Genomic DNA, 12,785 nt, shown 5'->3' with positions numbered 1-12,785 from the left:
CAAAAAACGGACACAAGAACTTGCTGCTGGAATTCACGTTAGTCAACCAGGAGGAGCACTGCACAAACAAACAGCATGCTGACGCTACATGCCAACTGGAGGGCCATTTTAGGAGAGGCACAAGGCTACTACTCAAGTTGGCCTCCACGTGTGTATCAGAACTGTATTAGGCCTGGCTCCTGTCAGGCATCTGCTCTGAAGACTATTGAGCTCTGCCATCTGCCACTGTTGTAGGCAGCAACATGCTGAGAAGGGCTGTATATTCCTGAGGGAGCAGCTGTGCATGTAGCATACAACCCAGGCAAAGACTAAGAGCTTCAAAAGAGGGCAGCAATCTGATTAGATAGACAGCAAAGCCCAGTCTCCTTTCTCTCAGGGAATGACACCCTCCATAGCCCTGGATAAGAGGGTTAGAAGGTTTTAGGAAGGAAATCCAGGCAGTGAGACAGATGGCTTAGAAACAGTCTTGGGAGAAAAAAAGAGGGGAGGAAGAGACTAAGTTAGTCAGTCATAAGAGTTCTCTTGCCTACAACCCTTCAGTATGTGTTGAATCCACTAGTTGTGGAGAGTAATCTTCACTGTAACGTGTACCCTAACTGGCCAGCTAACCTTGCTGAAAAGACAAGGAGAACTTACTACAGAGCTTTAGCATCAAGGAGGGACAATGAGTGCTGGCACTCAACTACAGACAAGATGTGAGATCATGGACTGACCCCAGCTCAGACACAGAAAATTTTAAACTGACTGTAGCAAGTGTATGAACCTGAGGGTGAAAGAGTTACTAGAACAGGGACACAGCAGCTGAAAGGGTGTCTGTGACAGCACTGCATCAGTGCATGCACATGGTGGCCACAAAGCACAGATTCTGCATGCAGACTGCCAAAATGCTGAAGTTTCTATTTGCAGGTTGTAACCTGCAGCACTGAACAAGTACTTTGGGACAGAACTGATGCTTCTAGTAGCTAGCCATCTATAGCTGAGAAATCTGTTCACACAAGAAGATGGACAATTGCAGATAAGTTTGCCAAATAAAGCATGGATTTACTCTATTCATCAATTGCCTCTCATTTGAGTGCATAATCAACAGCTCTTTTCCATTGATTTGCACAGAGTCAAAAAAAACTTCCAGCAAGAGAAGCAGCAACCTGTTGGCACAGACAGCCAACAAAGGGGAAAGGTGGACACTGAGGCAGCGCTCCTTCCCTCCTACAGGATCGTAAGTTGTTTAACAATATGTAAGCCCTAAATACACACAGATCTTAAGTAGAAGAATTTGCATCAGAAGAAAATTGTCCCTAGAACCATGATGGACATGGAGCAGGTTAACTTTAAATAACACACAGTAAAGATCACAGTATCAGCACATGCATGCTTGCAGCAAAAAGCCTCTTTAAAGAGGCTCACCCAGTTAGGTTTCCAACTGGGTTATGAAATACTTCAGTATGAAGTTAAAGTAATTTATTCCTTTGTGGTCTGTTATAAGAAAATTTTGCTGTACTTCACCTCTGGGTACACGGTAAGTTGGTTCTACAAGCCATTTAATTTCTTTTGGTATTTTGAGTGGGTTCAGAGGCACATTTGGCTACACACAATGCACACGCTAAATAGATGGATTAAGGACATTCCTTAAAACACAAAAGGAGAACAAACTATTCCATACTTGTATTCCTATGGATGACAGCTTTCTTTTGGGAATGTTCTCCACTTTAGGCTCTTCACTAGTCAGAGTCCCTTTGTCACTTTTCAAAGTTGCATTTTTCTGGGATAACTCTGGAGTCTCTCTAGCTGGAGTCACAACACTGCCTCTCGTCACGCTGGGTGTCCTGGTGCTGTCCAAGCTGTCTGAAGAATTGCTCAGTCCTGACTGGCTGGTCACCTCGCTCTTGTGGTCCTGGCTGTCCAGGTAGTTGTCCTGAGCCGATTCAGTGCTGCTCTGCACAGTGACAGAGATGAACGGCTTTGATGTGGTCCGAGGTGGAACAGGAGGTGGAGTCTTTTTATATGCCACTAGGCATGATGAACCTGCAGTAATGGAGGTGAGAAGAATGGAGAACGCAAGACAGATTGGAGAGAGTGACAGAGATACAGTAAAAGAGAAAGAAAAAGCAGGTCAGTTAAAACATTCAAGAGATGCCCTCCAAGCAGAAGCTTGAGGCAGAAATACAGAAACACAGTCTACAGCCAGCAGCTCACACACTGATAACCCAAACCAAAGCAGAAGGGAAGCTGAAGGCAGAGCCAGAGCTAGCTTGCAACAAAAGTCAAAAGAAACACCATGATGTGTGAAAGGCTGGAGATGGGAAAAGACATAGAAAAGCCTCCCAAGAATGCTACAAGGTTGGACAGGTGCAAGCCTCCACGCTGCGGGAACTCTGCTTGGCTAAACCCTATGTTTTAGGGTCCCAGAACAGCCAAGTGTCTCAGCTCTTTGTTCCCATTAGTTGACAAGTTTCAGTGTCTGGACCAGGCTGGCGTTTTTTCCTACAAAAATGGAAAGAAGCCATAAAATTTGTTAGATGCAGATGTTAGGAATGCATTATCTGAAGTACTTTAAGAATCTAACTGCCATGTTTCCATTTATATATCCAGAGATGCTGAGAAACACTGCAACAATCTTGCAGAGTGGCTAGACACTTTCACAAGGCTGGCCCTGAATGGCAAAGTCTTTTGCAGTTTTGACTCAGGAAGCAGGAAATATACTGAATCTAGCACTTCCCTCCACATGCGTCTCTGCTTAGAAAATAGGATTAGTCAGGCAGCTGAGCTTGTGGGATGCAGTAGGTCTTAAAAAAATCTCTAGGATTTCAGTTCTGAACAGTCCAACTCTAAATGTAATACCCAGCCAGGAACAGTGTTCCAGTTTGTCAGAAGGGCACTCTACTAAAACTGTTGTCTGAACAGACCACATCATGCCAAAACCATGGTCTTTGAACAGACCACATGGGAGATGCATACTTGCGCCTTCCAGGACCCACTAGAATAGAAGCACAAAATCCTAGAACACTGGAGATTGGGAAGGGTCCTCTGGAGATCACTTTGTCTTACCCCTAGCTCAAAGTTACTTAGGTGAGCTTGCCCAGGGCTTTGTCCAGTTGGGCTCTGAAGATCCAAGGATGGTGATCCTACCATCGCTCTGGATCCGTATCCCAGTGTTTGGCCACCCTCACTAGGCAAATATTTTTACTCCTACCTGGGTAAAGCCACAAGCCCTAACTTAATGCCACAGGTACAGCTCATGCCTTAATACAAGTATCAGCACACTTTTCAGGGAATTAAACCTTGACTGAGCTTTTTCTTTTTAGATATAAAGATCAATTGCCTTAAGACAAGTAAGAAGGACCAGGCCTCTTGCTAGCATAGCTAAGTCCATGTTGAAAGGGAGGAGACAGATGGAAAGAGGCAGTATCAGAGGCAAAAAAACTGCCACAGAATTTGTATCCATAACCAATATGCTGTGATTGGGTGCTGAAAGGAGGAACATGAAAAGCTGCTAACACAGGATAAAGTAATGTTAAATAGACAAACTATTGAACCTACACTGAAGCTGTTAACCAGACTGCTTTCTACAGTATGAATCAGGGCAGGATCTCCAGAAGGCACAAGAGTAACCTCATTTGCCTCCTGCCCCACAGTACAGTAAGTCCAGCACAAATTGAATAGTGTCATGATGGTCACAGGAGCAGGACCAATCCCTGACCACTCATCCCAGCCGTTACACCAGCTGCTGTTTGCCACCACGTGCTCTGCATGACTGCAAAATGGACTTGCAGTAGGGAACTGCCTATCTGAAAAATAACCAGGACAAACTGCTTTGTTTGGGACGGGGAGGGGTGGGGGGGTGGAACTGGGGTATATCTTGCCTTAATCAGTTCCTGACGTTATTTATGGTGCTACCAAAAGCTGAGTAACTGCTGTAGGCTCAGACTGGCCTAAGCTGCTGGATATCCAGCCAGGACAGGAGCATATTATGCAATGTAAAAACACTCCCACCACATAGTTTCCTAAAAGGTCAGATGCAAGTGCTCCAGCTTGTCACATTTGCATGCCCAAACATAGCTGTTTTGCCAATAGTTACATGATGGTGTAACAGAGTGCAACTGGTACTGGAAGCTCACCACTAACAGATGACTAAAAGGGCACCAGCATTTTACTTCCTACTGGTCAGTCCCAAATCATTCCCTTTTCTTCGCAGAGTAGAACCTCATGCATTCAGGCCAGCAGCAGTCTTTGCTGCAGACAATGGAGTAGCTCCAGCTCAGAACTATCTTGCTCCTCTAAGCGATTCAAGATTGCCAGAATGCTTCTTCTGGCAGCATTACCAGATTACATGGCCCCCGACCCTTCTTTGGCAAAAGCACTTGCACAACCACATGCTGACCTGAGCCAGAGTTGACCTTCACCCAAAATTACTTTACAGCATCTGGTTCTTTGTGCAACTGCACAGACTCCCAGCACAGCATAAAGCAGAGAAGTGCTAAAGCAACACAGTTACTGCATGACTGGCTCTCCTTTTTTCCCCAGGTTCCCTGTTAGGCTTCCCTAAAAGGTTCCCTAGGTGTAGCGTAGATGTGGCCAGAATAAGACCTGACTTGTTACAGATGTTTTGCCTGTCCTGCCCTTCCAGTTGAAGCCTTGGCTATACCTACCCAGTCACAGAACATAATCTGCTATACTGGTAAAGCATTCTTCATGCAAGTACAGCTAGAACAGTTTTGTTTCTTAACAGAGTCTGCCCTCTCTTCCAGGTTCTACTGCTAGACAACCTCTCCTGGGGCATGCTGAAATAACTCAACTGCTGTAGATACCTACTTGCCCAGGAAACATCTCTGAGGGCTACTCTGGCAATCTGAAGGAAAAAAGTTCAACCCCAGACACACTCTGGGAAAAAGCACAAGGACAATCCAGGTGTTTTGCTCCTCAGGCACTCATTGCTGCCCACTGGAGCAGAGCACAGCAGAGCGGATAGACACTCTTGGAGCTTCAGGAGATCAGAGTCCAACTAGCTATGACAGCAAGAGAGAAGGAAACCATTAAGCACTCCACAGATAAGGATGAGAAGTGCCCACCCAATCATTTTGCCAGTGCTGCCCAACAGAAAAGCAGCAACTTAAACTGTCACAGCAGTTTCTGGGCCAAGTCTGAAACCTTGTCTGTACAGCTCATCCTAACAGAGGTGTGTAGGAGCAACTTGAACAAAGCAACAGCAGAAGTACCCCTTTACAAACTATAGCCACACTACCAGAAAGTAGGAAGTTCATTCTGCCAAGCATTACTGCACCAGAAGGCTATACTGGCTCTTGTCAAGGACAAGCACAAGCCACCCAAAGGCTAGGTGGAGAAAGCCTGTTGGTAAGACCCTCCAATTAAATACCCTTTTCTACCTTCTCATACGGCCTCTTCTGGTCTTCCCTAGTAGCAGTGCACAGCCCCAGGGTGCCAGATGTGCCAGGAACTGCTGTGATGGCCCCTGCCTGCCACCCCAACAGTGGGCCTCTATGACACTGCCCAGGTTGTGGCAGCATGAACAGGAAGAATTTGTTTTATTTCTGCTGGTCTGTTTACAATCAGTACAGCTCAGGTTTCCCAGCTGCTGTTTATACCCAGTGTTGTACTGTAATTAGAAAAGTAAATCAATTGCTCTCCTGATATTGAGCACTGCATCTAGGCAAAAGCAGGAGGAGAGTAGCTGAGTTCTGCCAAAGCAGCCACTATTTCAGCCCAGACAGTAAAAGGCAGCAAGTTTCCTGGGGAAGATTAATGGCATTTGGGGTCACAAAGCTAACCCCTAAATTTAGCCTTCTACCTATCAACAGGCAGTAATATGGTTTGTGGTGCCTTTATATAAAGGGAAAAGTTGTAGCTTCCTCTCTTGTCTTGTTCCCAGTGATCCCTTCATTACATCCTGCTCAGCTGAAGGGCATCATGGATTTTGCTAAAAGGGAATCCCATGGTACCAGCAGCAAAATGCCCCCAGTCACACAAATGCAGTTGGCTGAGCTATAAAAACAAGGCTCCAACAACTAATACAGATGAGGAACACAAAAAGATCAGGAGCCTTGAACAACTGAGGATGCTTAAGAGACTAGTGCAATTAAAAATTAATCCTTCTTAAGCCTTCTGCAACCATAAAACAGGGACTTTGATTGTGCAGCAGACCCAGAAACCATACATGACCTAAAATGGCCTTAGAAAGCTAAAGTCAGAGTAAACCCCTCTAGAACATAATCTGCCTTTCTCCCTCAACACACACAATTCTAAACTAATTTTTAAAACATCTGTGCAAAAAGAGGCAAGAAACAAAGAAGCTAAGAGCATCTTTGTTTTCACAGGTGTGACATGCTACTGGAACAAAGCAGACAACACTCCAATGGTCCGTCAGCGGGTCATCTCATTTCGCTGTTTGTCCCTTGAGTGCAGCACCATCAGTTGAGTTTGCTTGTGAACATCAGCCAGCACTAAGTGTTGAGGAGAATGTGGAAGCATTGTTTTAGCTTCAAACCACGTGACTTTACCTACTGCTTTCTAGAGCTTGGCCAATATTCACTGACTTGGCCTCCTGCAGAAGAGTTGTTCTGTAACCCCCCCCCCCAAGTCTTAGGCTGGAATGACCTCCTGACCCCCAAACCTGTTGGGCACATTCTCTATGCTTCTCTCCCTCTCCTTCTGGGAGAATCAAACAATTGCTTCTTGAGAGATTGAAGTGTAGGAGTCATAAAAGAAAATTAAATACAGCACTGCCTTAAGAGGACAGTCAAACACCACCAGGCTGTGCTCATCTGCTCAGTACCTGGCAGCACAGCCAAGGTATTTGGTTTCAGGTTTAACTATCATAGTTGCTGTCAAGTGTGCATCTGGCATAAAGTGCACAGTTATGTTGTTGTTACAGCTGATTCAATACCACCTGGTGGTATTTTTAAATTACTCCCAGTGACTTCAAGGATCTGTTCAAGCCATCATTTTAAAATTCTCTCAAAAGCACTAAACCAGTACCACTTGTAAAGATAAGCCACACTTCCCTCAAACATTAGCAGGGCTCAAATTGCTATTGTTTCCCTGCTCTACGCAGCCCTTCTCCATTAGGAGATCTGAAGAAATAATCACATTTCCTTGTGCATAAAGTAACATATTCTGAAATAGTCTTTCCTACTACAAGATAAGCTCATTTGTCTCTTAAGTGAGACACTCCAATGATCTTCCAGCAAACTAGAATAGCCACCAGTTACATTATCCCCTCATGCTTTGGGTGCGTGCCTTTGGACTTGTGTTTCTAAAGTCTCAGACTAAAGGACTTACATTAAGAGATAGATTTCAAATGGGAAGTGAAACTGGAATACCTGCACTCCAGTCTGACTTCCGATTTTCGTGAACTTACAGAACATTTCAAGGTTGAGACTACAATGAACTATGGGATGTTTACTTGGACTCTCTACAAATAAAAAATGATTCCCAGCAGCAACTGAAGACAGTTTATTTTTATTGTCTGGTTTACAGCAACCTCTTCAGACCTTATTTTTGTATTCAGAATGAGAAGTGTTTCTAGCCCTTATGGCCACAGAGGTTAACAGCACACAGGTCTACTTGAATCTGGATTTGGCCTGTATAAAAGTTGCTTCAGTATTTTGTAGTTTGAGAGTCAAGATTCTTGCATCAGCTAAAGGCATAGGAGAGAAGTTTACCCACTTTTTTTTTTTTTTACTCAACTGGAAAACATTTCCAGCTAGATGCGAGGGGGGATCTTTGAATGAAGAACGTAAGAGGCAGTGCTACTACAGGCATGTTTGAACTTCTGGTGCCCACCCAGCTAGCTGCAAGAAGGGTTCAGTATTACAGTGCATGCACTTAACACCCCAAACATTATTTTCATAGCACAGAGGAACTTGTCAATGGAGGGCAGCAAGTACAACAGCACAGCTAGAGACAGCAAGCAGAGGGATTCTGGTTAAAAAAATGCACAAGCTCAAAAGCTTGATTCTCGCCAAATCAAATGGACTTCCCTAGAGGAATTAAGTTCCTGTAACAAGCTACCTTAGAGCTTCTTGGATGGGGGAAGTCAAGGGGATTCAGCTCTATTAGTGGAGACCCCCAGAAAAATATGCTCAAACCATCTCATGCTCTGAAGGAATGGCTATCTAGAGTGCAAGAGAAAAATTTAAAGGTGTCTTACACTAGTTAAACAAAACCACACTCCTGGAAAGCAAAGTTAAGTGACTGAGTTCATTTAAAGACAGTTTACTGCAGCGCTATAAATACCTACTCCCTCAGTGTTTTCTATTTGTAGATCTTAGCAATACTCATCTTTGGAGAGCAGGGGAGAAAAATCCCAACTCTTCTCCATGCTACACAGAGGAAAATAGATGCCTGATAGGGAAGCAAGCTGCTCACAGTCAATAAGCCAGCAGGAGAGTCCACTCCACTGAAGTACAGTCTAAAAATCCCACTAACAGATACATCCATGAGCTATATCACCAGTGGGAAGCTTACCCTCATTCCAATCAATGAAACTATATGCCATTTCCATGGAAACGGAACATGCCTATAGTGACCTACAGAGGGATCAGCCCTGCAAGGCTCTTCTGAAACCCTCAGTGACACTCAAGAGCAGCATCTAACCATCTCCCTACAGCCCTCAGCTTTTGCTTACCGTAACTGCTGTTCCCTTCTAATTGTATAGAGAAGATATACAAATCTGACTGCTTTCAAGTCAAATTACAAAGTACACTCCAGGTAATGCTTCTAACTAATCAACCTCCCAGGGAGCTCAAGAGGAGAGTATGTGCACAGCTGAAGCTTGGGAGAAAGCACTGCCACTTCTGCCCAGACTCACACTATGGTCCTTGCTTAATCCAGACAACCTACCACACTTTTGGAAGGCCTCATCAGAGAAATTCAAGCTTGTGTTGCTCTCATGTTGCCTTATTCCTTGGTCATGGCACAGTTCAGTAGCTAGAGCAAGGAGCCCAGCAGCCTGCTTGCATACTGCTGGAGTCACAGCCAGGACAAGAAGGTCCTTGTCTTATGACTGCCCATGGCCTGCAGTGCAAGTTGCTTCTTCTGCCACCTATGCAACCAACTGAGATAGACAGTCTCAGACAGATGCAAACAAGGTCCTGTCCTCTATACAGAGGATGGGATACTGTGCCCTCACAAGCCTACCCTCAAAGGCAAAACACCAGTATGTCAGTATGGGAGCATAACCAGAGTCTACAAGGAAGGGAGGTAGGACTGCAGCCAAGACCAAGTCTCTCCCACCTTACCTCTCTGCTGACACAACTTGGAGGTGATCCCTGAAAAAAACATCAAGCAGCTGCTGTTAGTAACAGCAGCTTTTGTCTTGTTTGGAAGACAAGACCTTGCTTAAAGTTATACCTAAGTCAGTTTTCCTAACCCAAACAGCTATAGCAAGTGGCTATTTCCACCTTAAATGAACAGTATTAACTCACCCCCGCAAGGATAATAAAAGTGCTTATTGTTCCTATTTGGAATTTGTACCTTCTCTGCTTGAATATTGCTACATCTTGAAGCTCAGGAACCTTTGTTATGTTGAAAAGGCCACTCATGTAAAGAGAACACAGACGGCTTGGTCTTTCATTCACTGCTTAAACATTGCTTCCCCCTTCCCCCCCCCAAAGGATGGGGCAATTAATCAGAAACGGCTGAAAATCCTGTGCAGTCCTGAGAAACAGAATGGTGTTATTCCCACCCTTTCCTTCTGCCTGCCCTCCTTTAGTTGATGTGTAGTTCCCAGTCCATCCAACTTAGTTGCTCTCTGCTGTTAACTAATGCTGCCATTCACCCTAAAGGCATTTTGGTCATGGATAAACAGAGAATGCAAATTGTTCTATAAAGTATTTTGTGGTGCCTTTCCAGATGAAAGGTGTATTGTTAATCTAAAAATAAACTGCTAATATTCAGGAAAAGCCCTTTGCTTTTTTTGTAGTTGGTAGAAAAAGCTCTCATCTTGGCTGTAGCATTTGAAAGGGGGTCCTCTGAGTTTGAGGTCTTTTTCTGCAGATATGTCCGGTTCTTTTGTTTCAGTTATATCCAGGGACTTACTGTCCTTGGCATTGCTCAAGCAACTGCAGGGCAGTCCCGGGTTTGTTAATGATGGGTAGCAAATGAATAAATAGGCCAGAAAAAGTTATCTAGCCAGTGCATCCGTAAAGATATGTGGGAGTGCTATGAGCAAGGTAGGAACTGAACCTGAACAAGGAGGAGCAGGCAACACAGATCTGTAACACCTTTGCTTTTTTTTGACCAGCTCTTGCAAGTGGTTTCCCACCTGATAAGCCAAGACCTAGTTGCACATTACAGCTCGTGTTTAATGGTGTAGCCCTCTAAAATGTGGAAGCACTTCCTGCTCATAATGGTGAGGAGGAAGCAACTGAGGCTTTCATGTATTGACTTCTGATGTATGAAAAGACAGCCAGTTGTGAGGAAGTAGGTGTTTCTCTAGCCTTATGCAAAGAAATGATTTTTTTTCCTCCCTTTGCAAAGAAAGGAAAAGTAGCTGAAGTACAGTGTAGAAACCTGATACAGGCCCTAGCAACAGGGAGATGGAATATGGGTCAAGCTGGTAGGCAGATATGATTTGTGGGTGCTCCCAGAGGAAACTAGTGTGCCTGTGTGTGAAGAATGTAACTCATTAGTAATAAGCATACATTAGACAGGGAGGTGCCTTATTTCAAAGGTGAGTTAATACTGTTCATTTAAGGTGGAAATAGCCACTTGCTGTAGCTGTTTGGGTTAGGAAAACTGACTTAGGTCAGTTTTCTTAAAAAAGAAATAAAGAAGCCACCACTTGCAGGAGGTCACAAATTTGAGAGAGGCACAAAGCATCAGATTACTTCACCCAAGAAAGCTGGGATTTAAAAAAGTGGTGTCTTGCACTGTTGGAATTGAGCGATTTGGTCATCTCCTTTCAGCATGCATAGCAGATTGAAGTCAACACGCTACAGAGAACACCAGCCAGACACTCCTAAACCCATCTGCAGTAACTGTTACAGGGGCTTTTATCTGTATTAAAAGTGGAAGTGACATTGTAATTTCTCCACACTCTCCCCAAAAGTAATTTTCAGTCAGAGCAGTGATACGCAACTCCACCCTGCTCCACAGCTAGACAGTTGCTAGATATACATCTTCATTTTGGGATTCGGGCAGGTCTCCGATTCAGCTAGCACTGGGCCTTAGTGTATTTGAGCTTTTATTTCCCCTCTCAAGCTGAGAGGTCATTAATAAGTACCAAGATTTCATCAAGATGTGAAATACCCACAAGCCTTCCTCTAGAAATCACTCGAAAGAAAAGTCATGAGTGTGATTCTAGAAGGAGAATCAGTACTCCATCTCTGACATAGTTTGGGTGTCTGCTCCCAAAGGGCCAGGGCCACTTGCATCTCAGGTGTTAGCTCATTGCCCATTTAGTGCTGGCACACGTTCTTCACAAAATGAAGGGGATAAGCAACCATATTTTGGTGTGCCATTGCTCCACACAGGCAGTCAGGCAGTGCTTATCCCCCTGAACATGCTCAAAGAAGGCTAAAGCTTAATAAGCCAAGAGATGTGAAGAAGCCCAGCTACAGGGAACATAAGCTCCCAGAGCTACCTGCTCACCATTTATATTTCTGCAGCATCTACCAAGATCAGATTCTTAGGCCAGGGCCATGTTCCAGGAGTTCAGCCACTACAGCAGGAGTCACCAACCTGTATCAGCACATTCTTGGGTAGAGGCACATGGATTACCAAATGGCCCTGCCTGCTGGTTTGTTTTACACAGGTTGGACTGTGATGGAGACACCAACTGATTCTTTTTGGCACTGTATATCATCTTGACACCAGTGGGCTCTGTTGACATGGCTAAGTCAGCATAGCTGGGCTGCAGAGCCTCCAAACCAGCTAAGTCCCTCTCCACAAAGGTGCACAAGTGGTCTTTAAAATAGACTGCCTCCTCCCCACTGACCACAGCACAACTGACTCGGAGCCAAATCCTCTGCTATGCAGAACCCCTAAAGCAGGTCAGCAAGCAGAACAGACGCAGCAGCAACTGCCAAAGAAGTGACAGTGTAATCCTAGCCCTAACAGTTTGCTAAAAAAGGGGGGGATTCACAGTGACAGAAGTTCAGCTTGGCTCAAAAGCCACATTCAGCTATGCCATTCTTCCCTCCTTTGCTTTTGTCCAGGGGATGCAAAAACAGCAGGAGAGCAAACACAAAGTGGAAGCATCGATAGTGATGAGGAATGCTTTACATACCAGGATCAGTAGCCCTTTAAAAGCAGCACCATTGACATGGCAGGATTTGTTGCATCATTCAGGAGACCAACAGCCTGTTTACTACATGGCTGCACAAACAGCTCCCCCACGCCCCCTCCTCTCCTCTTGCATACACTCTAATGGGATCCTTTCATTCAGAGCAGCAGCACATTGGCTCTGACCCAGGTGTGAGTCATTGCAGGCACAGGGGGAGGAAGTGACTTCTCTGGCTGTCTTGGCAGCAAGGCTCCTGAGGAAAGGGGCTGGATTGGGAGGAGTCTGAAGTATTCCTGTGCTTACAGAAATATTCACAGGGAAACCACGCTGCTGCTCCTCCCGCCCCTGAAGGAGGCAGGAAAGCCATGCAGATACCCTGCCTATGCATCTAGGCCACACCGCAGCTCATCCTCTCCAGAGTCATTGGTAAGGGGCTGAGCTTTGAACCATTTGTGCTATGGAGACAAGATTTCTGCATGAGATATGCCTGCCCAGACAGTTGCCAGACATGACAGGCCATGCAGCCTTTGCTGCAGCCTGTGCC

The 12,785-nt window shown here is 45.0% G+C and overlaps 1 protein-coding gene across 6 annotated transcripts in view; it reads right to left on the bottom strand.

The window, feature by feature from the left end:
• The window catches only part of DLGAP4 (DLG associated protein 4), a 194,288-nt gene that overhangs the window by 6,060 nt on the left and 175,443 nt on the right, over window positions 1–12,785 (bottom strand). For all 6 annotated transcript variants that reach the window (XM_068913074.1, XM_068913077.1, XM_068913079.1 and 3 more), the window contains one exon: window positions 1,661–2,022. In XM_068913074.1, the coding sequence (XP_068769175.1) occupies window positions 1,661–2,022 (362 nt within the window). The remainder of the gene's footprint in view (window positions 1–1,660; window positions 2,023–12,785) is intronic.

Source organism: Struthio camelus, chromosome 18, assembly GCF_040807025.1.
Source record: "Struthio camelus isolate bStrCam1 chromosome 18, bStrCam1.hap1, whole genome shotgun sequence".
NCBI classification, from domain to species: Eukaryota; Metazoa; Chordata; class Aves; order Struthioniformes; family Struthionidae; genus Struthio; species Struthio camelus.
This window is presented reverse-complemented; position numbering and strand designations above follow the sequence as displayed.